The sequence below is a fragment of the Anolis sagrei genome, chromosome 2 (genome assembly GCF_037176765.1).
Source record: "Anolis sagrei isolate rAnoSag1 chromosome 2, rAnoSag1.mat, whole genome shotgun sequence".
NCBI classification, from domain to species: domain Eukaryota; kingdom Metazoa; phylum Chordata; class Lepidosauria; order Squamata; family Dactyloidae; genus Anolis; species Anolis sagrei.
Window position 1 is genome coordinate 198,741,327 of NC_090022.1, and position 20,300 is coordinate 198,761,626.

General features: G+C 40.1%; 1 protein-coding gene and 1 long non-coding RNA gene across 2 annotated transcripts in view; one reads left to right on the top strand and one right to left on the bottom strand.

The window, feature by feature from the left end:
* Window positions 1–1,647: 1,647 nt before the first annotated feature.
* Window positions 1,648–20,300, bottom strand: part of LOC132767512 (uncharacterized) — a 53,269-nt gene continuing 34,616 nt past the window's right edge. Inside the window, exons 2-3 of the long non-coding RNA XR_009630649.2 lie at window positions 9,639–9,719; window positions 1,648–1,929 (exon numbers count right to left, since the gene is read on the bottom strand). This is a non-coding gene — a long non-coding RNA (uncharacterized lncRNA). The remainder of the gene's footprint in view (window positions 1,930–9,638; window positions 9,720–20,300) is intronic.
* WARS2 (tryptophanyl tRNA synthetase 2, mitochondrial) overlaps window positions 6,253–20,300 on the top strand; it is a 32,773-nt gene continuing 18,725 nt past the window's right edge. The window contains exon 1 of the mRNA XM_060762575.2: window positions 6,253–6,342. Within this exon, the coding sequence (XP_060618558.2) occupies window positions 6,298–6,342 (45 nt within the window). The 5' untranslated portion in view covers window positions 6,253–6,297. The remainder of the gene's footprint in view (window positions 6,343–20,300) is intronic.

Below are 20,300 nucleotides of genomic sequence, written 5' to 3' on the forward strand. Positions count from 1 at the left end.
TCATCCAGTTAAACAATTCCCAATCCACCTAACAGGAACATTGCCTTTTAAAACCGTGGGTACAAATGTTTTGTAGTGTTTACAGTAAACTCTGCAGAAGACCTCTCGGCTGTAATTCATTAAAAGAAAAATCAGCCTTTTTAACTAGTCTTACAAATGCTAATTCATTATTAAAAATGTTTGAATTTAATGGAAATTCTCTATAGCTATATACTTGGGATCACATTAAATTTATTGAGCCAAAAGAGATCCCGAGTGGAAAAGTTTAAGAATTCCTGATGAAGCATATATTTTACCACCTCCAGTCTTTTGAGAATATCATAGAGGGCTTGTTAAATGAAGTCAAGATATCCTACATCTGACTTACTGAAATCAAGATATGCTACATCCATAGCATTCCCTTCATCTACCAATTCCAGGAAGAGCCCTCCAATTCTAGGAAGGGGCACAGCTGGTTCATCAGCCAAAGCTGGTAGTAAACACTGAAATCAAGATATGCTGCATCCATAGCATTCCCTTAATCTACCAATTCCAGGAAGGGTCCCCCAATTCTAGGAAGTGGCACAGCTGGTACGTCAGCTGAAGCTGGTTGTAATTACTCCTGATCATCACTTTTTTCTGGGTTGACATTTAGAGACAGATCCAGGAGCACTCCCAAGCTGCATACTCAGTCTTTCAGGTGGAGTGTACCCCCTTCTAGAATTGGTTGACACATCAACATCCCCAGGTTGGGACCCATGATGGCAAGCACCTCTGTCTTATCTGGATTCAGTTTTAATTTGTTTTTCTTCATCCAGCCCATTACCTCTTCTCGGCATTCATTTGGAGGAGGCATGCTATTCTTAGCTAAGGCTGATTTTGAAGACATTAAGAAATATATTAAGGTGTCAGCAGCATACAGGTGTGTGGTTGTCTGTTCAAGGAAAATATCCTCCAAGTTGTCAATCTGGTTTGGAGGTGTTTAGCAGACCCCCCACAATGATGTCCCTGTAGTTTCTTTTCCCCTTAATTTTTACCAAGATACTCCTAACCTGGCTTCCAAGATTTAGGTCATGGATCCCCTCGCAAGTGTAAACAACCTTGTTTGGTTCATTTCTCAGAAATATATTATACCCCTCTATTACTACATTCCAATCGTGAGCCTTGTCCCACCAGATTTCAGTGAAGCCAATTATATCAATATTGCTTTGTTATATCAAGAGTTCAGGTTCATCTTGTTTATTTCCTATGCTTTATGCATTAATTTAAAGACACCAAAGACCATAGTCCATTCTACCCTAGCTGCTTATTTAAGGCTTTTTTCCTTCTTTCTGTTGAGTTTTTGTGCTCTCTGCCCAGTTGGAGTATTCTCTCCTGATAAACTCCTGCCTGCACGAATACAGTCTACGTCTCCCAGATAACACAGTTTAAAGCCCTTCTTAACAAGTTTGTGAGACTCTTTACAAAAAACGTTTCTGCCAAAAGCTGAGATGCCAAACAATTTCTAAGAACCCAGCTATGTTAAACCATAAAACTTTAAGGGTGGCTGTTCTTAAATATATGGACAGGGGCAAGAATGCATTTTGATTATGTGCAAGTCCATTATTTATATAGGCACAGGTAATCTATTTTAAGCAGGAGAAGGGAAGACCAGGATCATCAACACTTTCTTTTCTAAGGAGATGCCCTCAAATGAGCAAACCATTGCATTCAGGAAAACAAAAACTTGGTGCTGGTGTTATAGAACAACAAGGATGATGATGACAAATACAGATGTTTCTGGCAGAGTTTCTATTAGTTTTGTTACCACCACATTGCCTCAGACTGAAGGTGTGCATCTGGAGAAGGAAGAAATCCCCTTGATCTTCCAGGACATGGAAACACAAATCCTTGTTCAGTCACAGATGTTTGCAATAGAGAACTTTCACCCAGCAATGTTCTGTTTTCAATCTACATATGACAGGAAACACAGATTTGAAATGAATAAAAAGAGCAGGAAAAGCATAATGGATGATAAAACAACAGCATGTAGAAAAATGCCCTTCCTTACTCCTTCACCCCCTCAAAAATTGCAGATGGAAAATAGAGATATACAGTCACTCTCTTAGCATGGTAAGTATAGCAACAGCACACTGGCTTCATTGGAATTGCATGATTTCATTTCCCTTCCAGCAACAGCTAAGTTATGCATTTTTGTCATGTAATTTTAAGTGATAGTTCAACATTATATGTATTTAATTTCTCTGTAGCTCTGAAATCTAGCTGTGTAAAACACTGTTGAATAACCATGCAGGATAGAGGGGCACTCCACTCCCCTGCAACCCTCATGAGCCACATATGCATGTCTCAGCGTGCTAGTCATGATATGTCACTTATGATCCCATTTTGTCTGATGGTTAGCCTTTCTCTACCGGGGGAAGGAAGTAACCAACTAAATTTGTGTACGGTTTAGGTGGAATTGGCTCATTTCTGGGTTTAAAAAAAAAACCCTCGCCCTCAAATTGGTATAAAGGTAAGGAAATTTTTGTGTGCTTTGGCAATGATGTGACCTGCCTCAGGCCATGGGGAGAGGCGGATAAGAAATAAAATTATTATCGCTGTTGTTATTATTATTATTTTAAACACAAGAAGATGAGTCCACAGCAGACAAAATCACTCTGCTGGCTGTTGTATTGAATCACACGTTGGACATTTCCCAAGTGTCTAGAACTGTGTGATGCATCGGCAAATAATGCATGCAGATCCCAGTAAGTAGCCTTTTGCATCTGGCAGATGATAATTTTGTCAGCGCCAATTGTGTTTAAGTGCAGGCCAAGGTCTTTAGGCACTGCACCCAGTGTGCCGATCACCACTGGGACCACCTTGACGGGCTTGTTCCAGAGTCTTTGCAGTTCGATCTTTAAATCCTCATATCGTGTCAGCTTTTCCGGTTGTTTCTCTTCAATCCTGCTGTCACCTGGGATTGCAATATCGATGATCCATACTTTGTTTTTTAACACGATCATGAGGTCAGGAGTATTATGCTCCAAAACTCTTGTCAGTCTGAATTTGGAAGTCCCAGAGTAGTTTGACATGTTCATTTTCTGTAACTTTTTCAAGCTTGTGATCCCACCAGTTCTTTGTCACAGGCATCGGAGCAACGGTGTTATGCCTCTGCTTGTAGTCTGTCTGCAGAATCTTCTTGCAGCAGCTGAGGATGTGATGTATTGTTTCATCTTCTTCCTTGCAGAGTCTATTATTATTATTATTATTATTATTATTTTACTGACACAAAAACACAGTATGTCACAGCAAATGAGATCTTTATGCTGGATTTTGTATCACAAAATCACAAGTCGAACACTTCCCAAGCATCTATGACTATGTGAGAGGATTCTAGGTGATTAGAATTGTAATATTATTGGTCAGTCTTCTTCACAGTTGGATGTGTCGTTCATATTTTTATCCCTTCTTCCTTGGCAGATTTAGTAGCGGTAGATTGCAGTCCCCATCAGCCTATTCCCAATCCATGAAATATGACCATTGACTGACCAGTTCAACCAATGGTAGCCAAGGGCCATTATGAATAGACAAGTCCATGGGAATCAATGGAAGTGACCCTTCAGTCAGAGTAACATAGGGGCCTTTCCGACTGCCAGACCCTTTTCGTGGACATTGACCTCAGCCAAATAATCCCCATTCCCTACATTATAGGTAATATATTCAAAAACAGCACTCACAATAAATAAAAGAAAGGACTTACACTGGCTTTGAAGAATGATTGCCATGTTGTGAAAATAAACTATTAGTAAAGCAATATTAAATCAACTAGAATTGATATAATTTACTTTTGTGAATCTGTTTCCAATGCTATCCAAAAGTATTATTATACCCAAGCCATGGGAAGCAACACCTATCTCATGTCAGTATTGCGGCCTATCTGTAATCAAGTTATACAGCCAACTGCTTTAAATTAATGTCTCATTACTTTAAGATCGTATCTAGTAAGAAAGAATGTCTAACAATCCTCGAAGTCTAAGCACCTACAAATAGCAATGGACAGCAATGGGGCCTTCTACACTGCCATATGAAATCAAGGGTACTGTTTCATTACCCGGGCGGAGGCCACTAAGGGGCACTAGCAAGAGAAGGATAGTCCATTTTATTTGGTGGGGGGGGGGGGTTTAAAGGAGGAAAACCATTTTCCCTTGTTTTGCTGGTTATTCCCACTCCACTCATCCCATATCATAAATGAGGATTGTTTTCACAACAGGGACATGGGTAGGGAATTAACAGGAAAATGGGGAAATTGTTTTCCTACTTCAACCCAGCCTCTATCCTCCTAAAATGGGCAACTCTTCTCTCTCTACCGCCCCCTTGTGGCCCCTGTCGGGATAATAGAACAGAACCAAATCCAGATTATCTTCTTTGAACTGGGTTATATGGCAGTGTATTTATTTATTTATTATTTACATTCTTTCTATCCCGCCCATATCAGCCCGAAGGCGACTCAGGTTGGCATACACAGTCGGCACAATTCGATGCCATAAAAATACATACACTGATAAGCAAAAAAGAAACATTATAGTGCATTTAAACATAAAGACAGTGCATAATAACAATTTAAGAAAAAAAACTATGCCCTCTCGTTCAAATCCTCATACGTTTCATCGTCTTGGGCCATTCCTGGGTCATTTTCCGATTCAAGTTTGTCTATTTATTCCGAGGTTCCAAATGCTTACTCGAACAGCCAAGTTTTTACTCTTTTCCGAAAGGTCAGGAGGGAGGGGGCTAATCTAATATCCCTAGGCAGGGAGTTCCACAGCCGAGGGGCCACCACAGAGAAGGCCCTGTCTCTCATTCCCACCAGACATGCTTGCGAAGCAGGCAGGATCGAGAGCAGGACCTCCTCGGATGATCTCAAGTTCCTGGAGAGTTCATAGGAAGAGATGCGTTCGGATAGATAAACTGGGCCGGAACCGTTTAGGGCTTTATAGGCTAAAGCCAGCACTTTGAATTGAGCCCGGTAGCAAACTGGCAGCCAGTGGAGCTGATGCAGCAGAGGAGTTGTGTGCTCCCTGAGCGCCACTCCTGTTAACAACCTGTAGACTCATATAATCCAATTCAAAGCAGATAGTGTGAATTATCTGCTTTGATAATTTGGATTATATGGAAGTATAGAAGGGGCCTATATTTTTGTCATGTTTGGAGGTTCCCTCAATGACTCCAATGTTACATGAGTAGCAGAGAAGCTAGTAAAATAAACGTAAAGATTCATAAATCTTTGAGCTAAACAAAAAAAGGGGCAAGACTTGAAGGTGAAATGACCTGTGTTGTGTTACAAATTTGTTTTATCTTAGGGCCCTTCTACACTGCCAAGTAATCCAGAATATCAAAGCAGATAATCCATATTATCTGCTTTGAACTGGATTATCTAAAGCCCCTTCCACACAGCTGAATAAAATCCCCCATTTTCTGCTTTGAACTGGAAGATATGGCAGTGTGAACTCAGATAACCCAGTTCAAAGCAGATAATGTGGGATTTTCTGCCTTGATATTCTGGGTTATATGGCTGTGTGGAAGGGCCCTCAAATTCTATCATATTCTGGGTTATATGGCTGTGTGGAAGGGCCCTCAGATAATGCAGGGCCTTTCTACACTGCCATATAACTCAGAATATGATAGAATCATAAAGTTGGAAGAGACCTCATGGGCCATCCAGTCCAACCCCCTGCCAAAAAGCAGGGAAATTGCATTCAAAGCAACCCCAACAGATGGCCATCCAGTCTCTGTTTAAAAGCTCCCAAAGGAGGAGCCTCCACCACACTCCAGGGTAGAGAGTTCCACTGCTGAACGGCTCTCACAATCAGGAAGTCCTTCCTAATGTTCAGATGGAATCTCCTTTCTTGAAGTTTGAAGCCATTGCTCCATTGTGTCCTAGTCTCCAGGGCAGCAGAAAACAAGCTTGCTCCCTCCTCCCTATGACTTCCCCTCACATATTTATACATGGTTATCATGTCTCCTCAGCCTTCTCTTCTTCAGGCTTCTTTAAGCCGCTCCTCATAGGGCTTGTTCTTCAGACCCCTATCAAGAAAATCCCACAATAGCTGCTTTGAACTGAGTTATCTAAGTCCACACAGGCATATAACCCAATTCAATGTGGACTTTATACAGCTGCGTGGAGGGGGCCTTAGAGAATGGCGCATGTAACTCCCAGTTGCAGGCTCCACCGCCCAAACCCTCTGCTGCTCACGCCTACACGTCCTAGCAGAGAACAAACCTTGCAGAGCTTGAGTGCGCAGGCGCAGAGTCACATGATCGCTTTCCCCTCCTTCCAACATGGCGGCGCCCAGAACATCCATGCGGAGCCTTCACTTCCTGCAGGTAGCCCGGTTTCTGTCGCTTTTGGGGTGGGAACGAGAGAGGAGAGCCCTTATTTTACCTCCATGCGAAGCCTGAGGGCTCTTCTCTCCGTCTTCAAGCGAAGTGGCCTGTGAATATATTTCACTGTTTTCCCCGGAGCGTGTTGGATATAGAGCTGGCGAAGCTACGTGCGAGTGTGTTGCGGTGGTGAGATTCAAGTGTGTCAAGCTGTAAACTCGGAAAGACCCGAAACTTCCTGCTTCTCCCTGAAAGTTACCGGCTAACCTTGGGGAAAGGAGAAGCAAGCAAACTATGCGCCCTTCCAGGCAGCCCTAAATCCCAGAATATCAAAGCAGAAAATCCCACATTATCTGAGTCAGATATCCCAATTCAAAGCAGATTTTGTGAGATTTTCTGCCTTGGTATTCTGGGTTAATGGGTTGTGTGGAAGAGCCCTCAGAATCAGAGAAGATACCCCAGAGGCCATCCAGTCCAACCCTCTACCATGCAGGAACATCTAATGAACATATTTGGCCCCTTCCACAAAGCTGAACAAAATCCCACATTATCTGCTTTGAACTGAGATATATGGCAGATATATTATCTGCTTTAACCCAGTTTAAAGCAGATAATATGGGATTTTCTGCCTTGATATTCTGGGTTATATGACTGTGTGGAAAGACTCACAGTTAACAACCTCAAACAAGGAGGCTTCTTTGTTTGTTTGTTTGTTTGTTTGTTTTAACAAAGCTCAAGTACGGTTGGCGGGGACAAGAGAAAGGGCCTTCTCGATGGTGGCCCCCCTCCTCTGGAATGCCCTTCCAAGGGAAATAAGACAGGCCCCATCCCTCCCCTCCTTTCGTAAGAGCTTGGAAACCGGTGGTTTCAACAAGCCTTTGAGAATGGCCAGTTCTAGCTCGGCCCCAAACATTGTTGAACATGGCCTTGCACTTCTTACCTATTACCCCGGTCATTCCTCTAATAGGCCCTGGAAATGAGCAGCCATAGACCCGTACCTGCTATTGTCGTTAGCTTGTTATAGCACTGTACTTAATTCCCAGCCCCCTCATATTTTGAGTTTGCACTCGCCTCGGCCCAGCCTTTTAATTGCCCTGAACAGGCAGGATTATTTTTAATATATATATGTGTGTGTTGTTGTGATAATTTTATGCTTATTTTGTTTTGTTAACTTTATGTTATGCTGATTACTCTGTATGTTTTGGTGATGTCACTTGGAAATCGTCCTGAGTCCCCCTCGGGGAGATAGAGTGGTATATAAATAAAGTTTTATTATTAAAAGTTTTATTATTTTTACCCTTGCCCTTTTTATCCTAGCAGGAAGTTTGGTTTGTTTGCTTAGTTCTTTTATACAAGGATGAATGTTGGGGAATGGTGAAGGTGGGTTGCGGAAACATAGGCTGGAGCTACACGATCCTATATTCCAGGATCTGATCCCAGAATATTTTCTCATCCCAGATAGACTGGCAGTGTAGACTCATATAATCCAGTGCAAAGCAGGTGATCTGGGATCACATCCTGGGATATAGGGCATTGTAGATCCAGCCATAGGCTTTTGGTGTTGTACTAGTTTGTCTATAGCAGGGGTGGCACTCATTGTCATTGAAGGCCACATCTGTTTTATGATTACCTTCAAAAGACAATTGGATCCATGTACAGAGAATCCGTGGATACAGAGGGTCATATATATATACATACATACATACATACATACATATACATATATACACACACACACACACATAATGGTTTGTGCGCTTTAGTTTTTACCTTACATGTAAAAACCAGCTTAGCTGTCCAAATGAATATCCCTCTGTGAACCATCTCAGAGGCTAAGATGGTCCAGGGAGGCCCCACTCTCGGTCCTGCCTCCTTCGCAGGAGCGACTCGTGGGGAGGAGAGACAGGGCTTTCTCAGTGGTGGGCCTTCCTCTATGGAACACCCTCCCAACAAAATTAGATCAGCACCCTCCCTCTTAGCCTTTAGGGGAAAAAGCAAAAACATGGCTGTGGAACTAAGCATTTGGGCAGCAAGCAGGGCAAGAAATGACCACGGATTATGTGCAATTGTTATTTGATACTGGAACAGCCTGGACCATGCTTGTGGATCATGTGATTTTAATGTTTATATTAACATGTTTTTAATCCCTTGTTTTAATGTTTAATTGTAGTTACATTTTATGATATAATTGATAGTTTATGTTACTGTTGTTATATGATAGGTTTTCATGCTTTGTTAGACATTAAATTTTGCCATGAATATGTTGGAAACCACTTTGAGTCCCCCCAGGGGTGAGAAAAGCTGAAGTAAATAAATAAATAAATTTTATTGACAACAACTCCCACTGCTCTTGATTATCTGCCATATGGACTGGGTATAATGGGAATTGCTTTCAGTTCAAGATGTTTTGTTTACTTACAGTGAGGAAAAAAAGTATTTAGTCAGATACCAATTGTCCCACTTAAAAGGATGAGAGAGTCCTGTAATTGACATCATAGGTTGACCTCAACAATGAGAGACAACATGAGAAAACACATTCAGAAAATCACATTCTTTGATTTTTAACTAATTTATTTGCAAATTATGGTGGAAAATGAGTATTTGGTCTCCTATGAACAAGCAAGATTTCCGGGTCTCACAGACAGGCTCTTCTGTCCTCCACTCATTACCTGTAGTAATGGCACCTATTTGAACTTGTTATCAGTATAAAAGACACCTGTCCACAAACTCAACCAGTCACACACCAAACTCCACTGTGATGAAGGTCAAAGAGCTGTCGAAGGACACCAGAAACAAAATTGTCACCCTGCACCAGACTGGGAAGACTGAATCTGTAATAGGCAAGCAGCTTGGTATGAAGCAATCAACTGTGGGAGCAATAATTAGAAAATGGAAGATATACAAGATCCCTGATAATCTCCCTCGATCTGGGGTTCCACGCAAGAGTAAAAATGATCACAAGAATGGTAAGAAAAAATCCCAGAACCACAGGGGGGGGGACCTAGTGAATGACCTGCAGAGAGCTGGGATCAGCATGACAAAGACTACCATCAGTAAAACATGATGCCACCAGGGACTCTGATCCTGCAGTGCCAGACGTGTCCCCCTGCTTAAGCCAGTACATGCCTGGGGCCGGCTGAAGTTTGCTAGAAAGCATTTGGATGATCCTGAAGAGTCTTGGGAGAATGTCATATGGTCAGATGAAACCAGGTACCAAAGAAGTCTGGGAAATACATTAACTCTGCTTTCACTATGAATATTAGTTGTTTTTCTGAGATAGTGCATTGTTTATCTCTTACCATATCCAGCTGCAGATGTGATAACAGCAACAGGCCAGTGATAACCTTTTATGAACCTTGGATTTACATCAGTAGCCAGAGCTGGATGAAAAGAAAATATAAATAGGTCATGTGTAGGAAGAACAGAAAAACATTGAGAGAAGGCAATGAAATGGACAGGAGTTACAAGGAGACTCACAGAATGGGGAAGATGGAAGTATTTTATGAACTGTGATATTCTGATATGCATGAACTGCAGTATTTAATAACCTTATGACTTGCTGGAAAACATGAGTATTTTAGACTAACTTGGCCTATAATGACTTAATGTATTGTCGAAGGCTTTCATGGCCGGAATCACTGGATTGTTGTAGGTTTTTCGGCTGTATGGCCATGTTCTAGAAGCATTCTCTCCTGGCGTTATGCCTGCATCTGTGGCAAGCATCCTCAGAGGTTGTGAGGTTTGTTGGAAACTAGGACAACTGGGTATAATGACTCAGTTTTTGTTATTTTCAATGCAGTAAGAATTCACGCTTCACTTTTTAAAATCAGCAAAAACAATCATAAATGTTGTCTTGCTATTTCTAAGATTATCTTTCTAACAAATCCATTCTTGCAACCATCCTCATACATGCACTCATGCAAGGTTCAATTGCAGCAGATATCAATTGCTGTGGTTGTAGACACTTGCTGAAATTTCTAAAGTTGATGCAAGATCAGTCTGGTTTCATGTATGGCGTGCCCTTGGTATCCCCTGGGGCTGGTTCCAGGACCCCCATTTATAGTAAAAAATAGTGTAGCAAAATAGTGTCCCTTGTATAAAATGACAAAATCAAGGTTTCTCGTTGGGAAATTTACCAATACTTTCAAGCCATGGGTGGTTGAATCTATGGATGTTGACTCCTTAGATATGGGGGACTGCATTTCTCAATTATAAAATGAATTTGTATCAGGACATATTTCCTGAGCAGCTGAATGATCAGAAACCTGTAGTGTATTTGGGGGGGGGGGGGGGGTGAGAGAACAAAATATTGTATTCAATACAGAAAAGATATCAAATAATCCTATTCACCTTAAAGGTTTAGCAAAAGTATGTGTCATTTAGGTGCTACATGATGCCTTCCTGTTTCTGACTATCCCTTCAGTAAGTGCTGTAAGAAATTTTTTTCATGCCTACCAAAGGTAGTAGTGTGAAACAGATGGCTTTAGTAGCATCTGACCCACATACTTGCTGGATACAGATACATTGTGTGTATTTGCTTGTGGCTACACTTTCTAACAAAAGATTTTGTATGCATTGTGGCATATTATTTTTGCGTTAGGTACCTTATGCTCTAGTGTAGTGGTTCTCAACCTTCCGAATGCCTCAACACCTTAATACAGTTCATGTTGTGGTGACCCACAACCATAAAATTATTTTTGTTGCGACTTCATAACTGTAATTTTGCTACTATTATGAATCGTAATGTAAATATCTGATATGCAGGATGTATTTTCATTCACTAGACCAAATTTGGCACAAATTCCTGATGTGCCCAAATTTGAATACTCTTGGGGTTGGGGGGGGGGGGTTGATTTTGTCATTTGGGAGTTGGAGTTGCTGGGATTTATAGTTCATCTACAATCAAAGAGCATTCCGAACTACACCAACGATGGAATTGAACCCAACTTGGCACACAGAACTCCCATGACCAACAGAAAATACTGGAAGGGTTTGGTGGGCATTGACCTTGAGTTTTGGAGTTGTAATTCACCTACATCCAGAGAGCACTGTAGACTCAAACAATGATAGATCTGGATGAAACTAGGCATGAATACTCAATATGCCCAAGTGTGAACACTAGTGGAGTTTGGGGAAAATAGACCTTTGCATTTGGGAGTTGTAGTTGCTGAGATTTATAGTTCACCTACAATCAAAGAGCACCCTGAACCCAGCCCACAATGGATCTGCACCAAACTTGGCCCATTACCTACATGTCTAACATTGAATACTGGTGGGATTGGGGGGGGAGGTGTTTTGGAATTCTGGAAGTTGTTGTTCACCAACACTAAAAAGGGGAGAGAAGAACAGGCAGAGAGATCTCAGCCTTCTCTGCTAAAAGGGTTCCTAACACCATCAGAAATACGTGTTTTCTAATGATCTTTGGCAACCCCTCTGAAACCTCCCTCATGACCGCACCAGAGGCCCATACCCCCAGGTTGAGAAACGCTGCTCTGGGTGTATGGTCTTTTTGAGAGTTGGTCTTTGACTGGTGTTTTGAAACCCACAAATTTTGATATGTTACTTCCCAAGAAGATCTTTTTTTGTAATACGGTTACTTTTCTTTAATTTGTTTCTTTAGAGTGTTTTATAGAACTTCTGGAGGAGGAGGAAAAATAAGAGCAATTAGTAGAAAAAGGAAGGAAAAGGAATGAGAACGAAAAGAAACATGAGCATGGAGCAAAACCTTTGTGGTTTAGGTTAGGACTAAGGATGAGCTCCAAATCCTGATAGTGTTTGTGGTGAGTGCTGTAATGTCTAAATATTTACAGTCACTTTTCAAAAGTATGTAGTAGAGTTTTATAAAATAAGTCTTTAAAATATTTCAGGTTTATAGTTCTAATGCATTGTTTGATATAGTTTAGCTGCATATTTATTTTGATTTATAAACATCCTAAACTGTACATATTTATTTGAGAACATGTCTCAGAGAGTTCAGTGGGGCTTATTCTCAGGTAGATAATTATAAACCTACAGCATTAACTTTCTTTTCTATTGAACTGAATTTGAATTAAAACTTTATTGTGCAGCGGAGTACTCAATACCTATGCAATTGCAACCTGCACGTGACTTGCTATCAGTCTTTAAAATGATAGTGATATTTTCAATCCACTAACGTTTAATGTGGAGAGGTTTTCCTCTTCCCATTGTAGTAGTCCAATTGTCTATATATAGTATAGTATTTTATTTATTTGTTTGTTTGTTTACAGTATTTATATTCCACCCTTCTCACTCCGAAGGGGACTCAGGGTGAATCACAGAACACAAATATGGCAAACATTCAATGCCGTTTATACAATAACAATAACATGACAGACAACAGATAGAGATGTGTATATATAGGCTTTTCCCATCTTTCGGCATCTTTGGAGGCTATGCTTGGTTCCTGCCACAGGTGATGCTGTCCTTACCAAAGAGCTTTCTTTGTTTGTAAACTTCCTCTTTTTTCTGATCAAAATGCCCTACCTTAAATACCTCCCAGCTTTAATGCCATTCCTATTTATCTACTCAGATTTGTTTTTGAACCGCTAGGTAGGCAGAAGCTAGGCCAAAGGTTAGGCACTCACCCTGACCTGAGCTTCGAACTGTCAGCCTTCCAGTTGGCAAGAATTATTGCAGCTTGGTGATTAATCTGCTGTGCTAATATAATATTAATAATATAATATTATTATATTAATTTTATTTATACCCCACTTTTCCTCCATGGGGGCACAAGGCAGCTAACAATCCCAATCAAATTAAAAAGCACAACACAAAAGTTAAAAAAACAATTAAATAGTAACATAGTGGTAAAACAGATTAAAACATAATAAAATATATAATATAATCTTTTTCTTGGTATGGATGCATCATATGATACTGTAATATTCTGACTGAAAAGAGATTTTTAAAAGGGTGGCATGTCTGCATACCAAATAGTTTGACTTAATGCTAAGCAGCGTTGGCAGTACTTTTAGTGAAGGGTGAGAAATAGACTTTAAGTTCCTAATATGGTCTTGTGTGTGGTTTGTTTCCACTATTTTTCTCAATGGATTAAAAATGTGCATTCTTCAATTCACAATAAAGCCCTCCTGTGAAAGAGCTCCTTTTCTTCCTCTTGCCTCCTCGTCGTCTTGTGTGTTTTAGCTGTGTCTCTTTTTGGGACCGGTTTAAGAATTCATACCTAGCAAACAATGAAAACCATGTGGAATTTTGTAGATCAAATTATAATTAAGTAAAAGTATGGAGTAAGGCTAAGCATGATCTTTCTCCGTTTCCTGAGTTGCTGCTGCCTCATTAATCAGTGTTCAGCCGGTTCCAGTGAAGCAGCCTGCTTTGTCCTTGGCACAGCAGCTTCTTCGTCCCTTTCCCCACCCCCTGTGTGCCTTCACAGTAGGGAAAACTAGAGAGGGAAACCATCAATCTTCCTTGTCACATATGTCAGCAGCGATTCCCTCTTCTCTTCCTGTGTTCCTTCATTCTTTCTCTCATTCCCCCCACCCCAACCCAAAGAAACCACACACACACCACCTGTATTTAGAATTAGCTTTGCTGCTTTAGATCAGTTCAGTGGCATGCTCAAAGTTTGATTAGTCTGTCTCTTCCAAAGTAAGGCTGCAAAGCCGGGAATTTTTCACTTCATCTTGACAGTTGGCATCTGAAGCCCCAAAACGGCATCTTAAATGTGAATATCAAAGTAGGGCAAAACCATTTGCTTAATTTGCATCTTAATTTTTCTGTATATTTTTGATATATTTTGACATTTTGTTTTGTTTCAGCAGGACATAGAAGGACAGAAATAAATTGAAACGTGCAAACATGAAAAACCTAGAAAATTCATGGAGTCACCATAAGTCAGAAGGTGACAAAGGCATTTATTTATTTATCGTGTCAGAAGTGAATTGAGAATGCAATTATAGTGCATGGAAAAACCACAAACAAAGATAAAACCTTGGCATTATGCTAAATTTCCTTTGACCAGAAGCTGGCCACTTCAAGTGCCTCTGGTGTTGCTATAAGAAGGTCATCCTTTGTGCACGTGGCAGGGCTCAGGCTGCATTGTAATAGGTGGTCTGTGGTTTGCTCTTCTCCACACTCTCATGTCGTGGACTCCCCTTTGTAGCCCAATTTCTTCAAGTTAGCTCTGCACCTTGTGGTGCCAAAGTGCAGTCTGTTCAGCACCCTCCAAGTCGCTCAGCCTTCTGTGTGCCCAGGAAGGAGTTACTCATCATAACAGCCACTGATTGAGGTTTCAGGTTTTAACCTGCCACTTTTGAACTCTTGCTTGCTGAGGTGTTCCTGCAAGTATGTCTGTAGATCTTAGGTTGATTTAAGGCAGTGGTTCTCAACCTGGAGTCCCCAGATGTTTTTGGCCTACAACTCCCAGAAATCCCAGCCAGTATACTAGCTGTTAGGATTTCTGGGAGTTGAAGGCCAAAACCATCTGGGGACCCCAGGTTGAGAAGCACTGGTTTAAGGTGTTGGCATGAAGAAGAAGAACTTTATTTTTCTACCACACCTCCATCTCCCCGAAGGGACTCAGGGCAGCTTACATGGGGTCCAAGGCCAAGGCAGAATACAATTAAAACAAAGCAATAACAAGACAGCATAAAACAGCGTAAAACAACATAACAATAATAGCTAGCAACAACAATAACAGCAGACTAATTTTGGAGTGGGGGGAAGAAAGCCACTACGTGAGCTAGTTAAAGGATAAGGTGGTTTAGTAAGGTGGATAATAATGTATAATGGCATAGGAAATATCAGCATGCTGGCTGATATTCTAACAGGCTGGGCTGGAGATGTCATGCGAAAGCATGACTTGAATTGCCATCTCTTTCTTTGTATTATTATTCCTCCTTGTGTGCTTTATCTGCAGTCTGGTCAGAAACTGCAAAACCTTCTTGGCTTGCAGTGAGATGAGAAGAACACTATCACCTGCCACATTTCTATATTTCACCAATTAGGTCTGAAGCTTTACCCAAAGTTATTCAGTGAAATCAACAGAAAAATAATCGTAATACAGTGGAATGAAAATTAAAATATATACCTAGTCCTGGTGTCTATTTGATCTCTTCTGTAAGAATACTAGACTGGTCTGGCTTTTAAAAAATATTTCACACAACATAATTAGTTTATTGGATTTGTTGCAAATGTCCTAGCAAAGACACAGCTTGTAATATTATTTACAGGAAAGATGGAGTAACTAGTCCTAAAAGCACAGTGTAGAACTCTAAATGGGTAAGACATTTTCACTGGATCGCTTTAGTTCCAAGTCGTCTTCCTGTGGTCCCATATATTTCTTCCCATCACGAGCTCTTTTTTCCTCTCTCTTTTAAAATCCTTTACCAACTCCACATCTTTGAAGCATACAGCCCTGTCATACTGACTTCAGCATTTCACCGAGGCACATTCCTGCTCCATGATTTCATAACACCAGGCTGAACTCCCTGCTATGCTGCCTTCTGACTCTTACAGGGTGAATAAACAGTGAGATACCTTTGTAGAAGGCCACTCTTCCATTTGGGGTTTTAGTGCTACAATGTCAGATGTCTCCATTTTAGAGGAGATTTTAGTCAGTTAAATACATGAGTGGTCGAGTGTTGCTTGACTGTGTATTAAAAAGCATGGTATCAAAAACAAAAGAATAATTTATGGCTATTTTAAAAAGTTAAGAATAATCTTCATGGGAATGAACAATATTTGGTCATACAACCAGTTTATGAAAACTTAATAATTACTCCCACAACCTCACCCTTTTATACCGTTTTATCAGCTCAAGTGTTACATCTCATTATTCCTTTCTTGGTACTTGAAGTACAGTATTTATTTATCGCCCATGTCTACTGTACACATCAATCTTCCCCATGGTCTAACATATATTTTCTGTTTTAACTCTGTAATTTAAAATTCAAATACACTGTTGTGTTAGTCTGGATAATCAGTATGCAATACAATTTTGTAACAACTTTGAAACTGAGAAGACAAAGCACGACCTGTCTTTCAAATGGTAACTGTTTGACAGTTGAATACTCTGTGGCAGAACATCTTCCTTTGGAGTTTTAAAGCAGGGACTGGAGTGCCATCTGTCACGATGGCTTTGATTGTATATTTCCGCATTGCAAGGGTGAGGAATGGATGCCTCTTAGGGTATCTACCAATACTTCTATGGCTCTATAAAGTTTTGTAGTCTAAGTCTCCATCTACACTGACGATTTAGTTCAGTTTCAAACTGGTATTGAAAGTGGTTTTGCTATGCAGATCATTACACAAGAAATCCTGGAACCCATTGGCAGCCTGCACAAACTACAGACCACAGGTGCACATTAAAGACGTCCTTTTGCGAGCTTTTGTGGAGGTTTGTTGTCTGAGTGTCAGTTTGTTAAGCTAGCATTGAACTGCATTAAATCATCAGTATAGATGGGGCCACTGTCTCTCATCAGATGCAGAATATTTTAAACTATCTACACATGCAACTCCTGGAATGTTTCCCTCAGCGTTGCCTCCAAAAAAATCCTGCAAATCTCTTGAGAGGACAGGTGGACAAATGTCAGCGTGCTGGAAGAAGCAAAGACCACCAGCATTGAAGCGATGGTCCTCCTCCATCAACTCCGCTGGATCAGCCACGTTGTCTGAATGCCGATCACTGTCTCCCAAAGCAGTTGCTCTACTCCGAACTCAAGAACGGAAAATGGAATGTTTGAGGACTGGAAAAGAGATTTAAAGATGAGCTCAAAGCCAACCTTAAAAACTGTGGCATAGACACTGAGAACTGGGAAGCCCTGGCCCTTGAGCGCTCTAGCTGGAGGTCAGCTGTGACCAGCAGTGCTGTTGAATTTGAAGAGGCATGAATGGAAAGTGAAAGAGAGAAACGTGCCAAGAGGAAGGTGCATCAAGCCAACCCCGACTGGGACTGCTTTCCACTGGAAACTGATGCCCTCACTGCGGGAGGACATTCAGATCAAGAATAGGGATCCACAGTCACCTATGTACCCACTTCCAGGACACCGAACTTGGAGAACAATCTTACTCGGACAACAAAGGATCGCCTAAGTAAGTAAGTAAGTAATTTTAAACTGTCATCATTTTTTAAATGCTGACAGTTTTTACACTGTTGACTGTCAATAAGACTGTCAATAACCGCCTTGAGTCGCCAATTGGCTGAGAAAGGCGGTATACAAATACAGTAAATAAATAAGTGTCAAAACTGTTTTCCTTTGTTTTATTGTTTGGTAGCCTGTTCATTGTGAGTTAGTTCAGTACCGTTTTGAAATGCCTATTCTTTTTTAAAATAATATTCCAAATTCCAACCTGTTAGTCTATACTTTTTACATACTTCTGTAATCTCTAATCCTATGCAACCTCCAAGTAAACCTATTTGGTTCAACTGTGGCATCCTACTGGGTAGATGTATAACTACAATGTTAATCAATGAGTATAATTCCTATTTTCTCCTGTTCGCTTGATGAGCACTTACCAAAAATGCTATTTGTAGAAACATCATTCAAATTATCTATCGATATACTGCTTTGTTAATCATTCGTACTTAAACAAAATGAACATTCGTTCATTTTAATAGTGGGCAGGAAGTCTTGTTTGCTGTGTCTGCTGTGTTGAAACATGTGTGGTTTCTTTCCCCAGCGTCCAGTTGAACTCAGTATTACAATAAATGATATTGTGGGAGGGCACATCACAGTGGGATGAGACATCTTTGCTACAGATGTACTGGAAACAGAGCTTCACCTTATGGCAGAACAAATTGTGTTCATGAGGGTTTTTTGCTCCAGCTTTTAGTAAGTTGGCGGACGGGTGGATGAAGTGTTTCTTGGATGCAGAAGTCCAAACGGACTCATGTACAGATTGTAAATTGTGGAAGATTATGCAGCAAAAAGGATTCTAATTGGAAGCTTTACTAATAACTTCACCACTGGAAGATTTTTTGGAAACATTTGAAGTGTAATAGATCAAACCTTGACATTCCTGGTTGCTTAGACACTGAATTTGAGATGCTATGGCTGAAAAACAGGTTTGGAAGAAATATACAAATACACATAAATCTTTTAATCATCTTTACAAACTCTGCATATTTCTCTGCATAATAGTCGCACCCCCTTTTTTGAAGGAGAAAAGGAATTTGGATTGGTAGACACTGGTTTCTTATTGATTTTTATAATTGTATAGTTTTTATGGATTTTATATGTATTTATGTGTTTTAATTGTTTTTATTGATAGATATATCAATATATATCTATCAATAAGATATATTTCTATATAGCATCTAATTGTTGCCAATGTGTACGCAGCCCTGAGTCGCCTTCGGGCTGAAATGGGCGGGATAAAACTGTAGCAAATAAAAAAAGAAAGAAAGAAAAAGGACATGTGACTATTATGCAGTGAAATACGGTAGATGTTCTTGAGCAGTTATTTGTATCACTTCTTTCTGAACTCTCTCCAGACCATCAACATATATTTTATTGTTGAAGTATCTATAATGAGGCACATTTTGATTGTGGACATCATATTATATCATACCTAGACTTTTTAAAATTAAAAGTTTTATGTCACCTTGTACCTCTAATTAAAATAATAATAATATAACAATAATAATATATTTATATTCCACCCTATCTCCTTGGGGAGACTCAGGGCGGATTCCAACATACAAAAAGGCAAACATTCAATGCCTCAATAAAACAAGTACCAGCATAATAATCCCGAAATAACCCCATATATGAAAACAACATTAGAACCTAACATCGATAAATTAAATAAAATATAATCAAACTGAAATTATAGAATGACATGAAATCTGAACATAAAACACACACACTTTGATTTACAGAAGCCAATTAAAGTTCACAAAGTTATGTGGGTTGATTGTGTGGCCAGTGGTGGTAGCTGGGCTAACATGGTCTGACAGAGCCCAAATACAGTAATAGTTCTCAACCAGAGGCCTGATAGTGGTTTCTCATTGTAGAATTCTCTTCTCCATAAGCTAGTGAGCAAAAATGAGTTTTTTTGAAGGAGGGAGGGGGTAGCTTTATTTCTTTAGGAAGGGAGTTCCAGAGGTGGTTGGGCAACCATGGAGAAGGCCCCCTCTCTTGTTCCCACCAGCCATACTTGAGAAGAAGGTGGGATCGAGAGCAGGGCCTCCTCCGCTGACTGCAGTGCCTGATCTGGTTTGTAAGAGAAGATGCAATCAGTCAAATAAACTGGGTTTTTGTAGGTTTTTCAGGCTATATGGCCATGTTCTAGAAGCATCTCTCCTGACGTTTTGCCTGCATCTATGGCAATATTTTGTGTGTTATTGCTTATATGTTCAACTGTATTGTTTTATTTGCTTGCTTGTTTGTTGATGTATTGTTGTATTTGTATTTGACGGGCTTGGCCTCATGTAAGCCGCCCTGAGTCCCTTTGGGGAGATGGTGGTGAGGTATAAAGTATTATTATTATTATTATTATTATTATTATTATTATTAGCATCCTCAGAGGTTGTGAGGTCAAATAAACTCCTGCAATATAATCAATCCATTCAGTGGATTTTCCCCCTTCTCTTTTTAATACCTGGCTTTCTGTTGAAATGTTTGCCACAACATTTTTCTGATTGGAAAACTAGAGAGAATGTGTTACATGAAGTTGCCATATATTGAGCTGCTTAAGGTTGGCTTATCAGACTAATTGTGATTGTTTTACGTGTTAATTCTTATTGAGATATGTCTAGCATTTAATTTTCTGGATGCAGTCCATGTGCTATATACTGGCAACTTGCAACTATGCCACATGGCAATCTGCTTTTGAAAAGGAGTTGCAATTCAAAGGCATTTGATATATGATATGGTATTTTGTTTCTTTTTTTTCTTTTAGAAGAAAAAAATAGAAACCAATTCTACTGGATCTGTGAAATTCCAGATTATTGTAAAAAATGACACACCTGAGTTGAATTC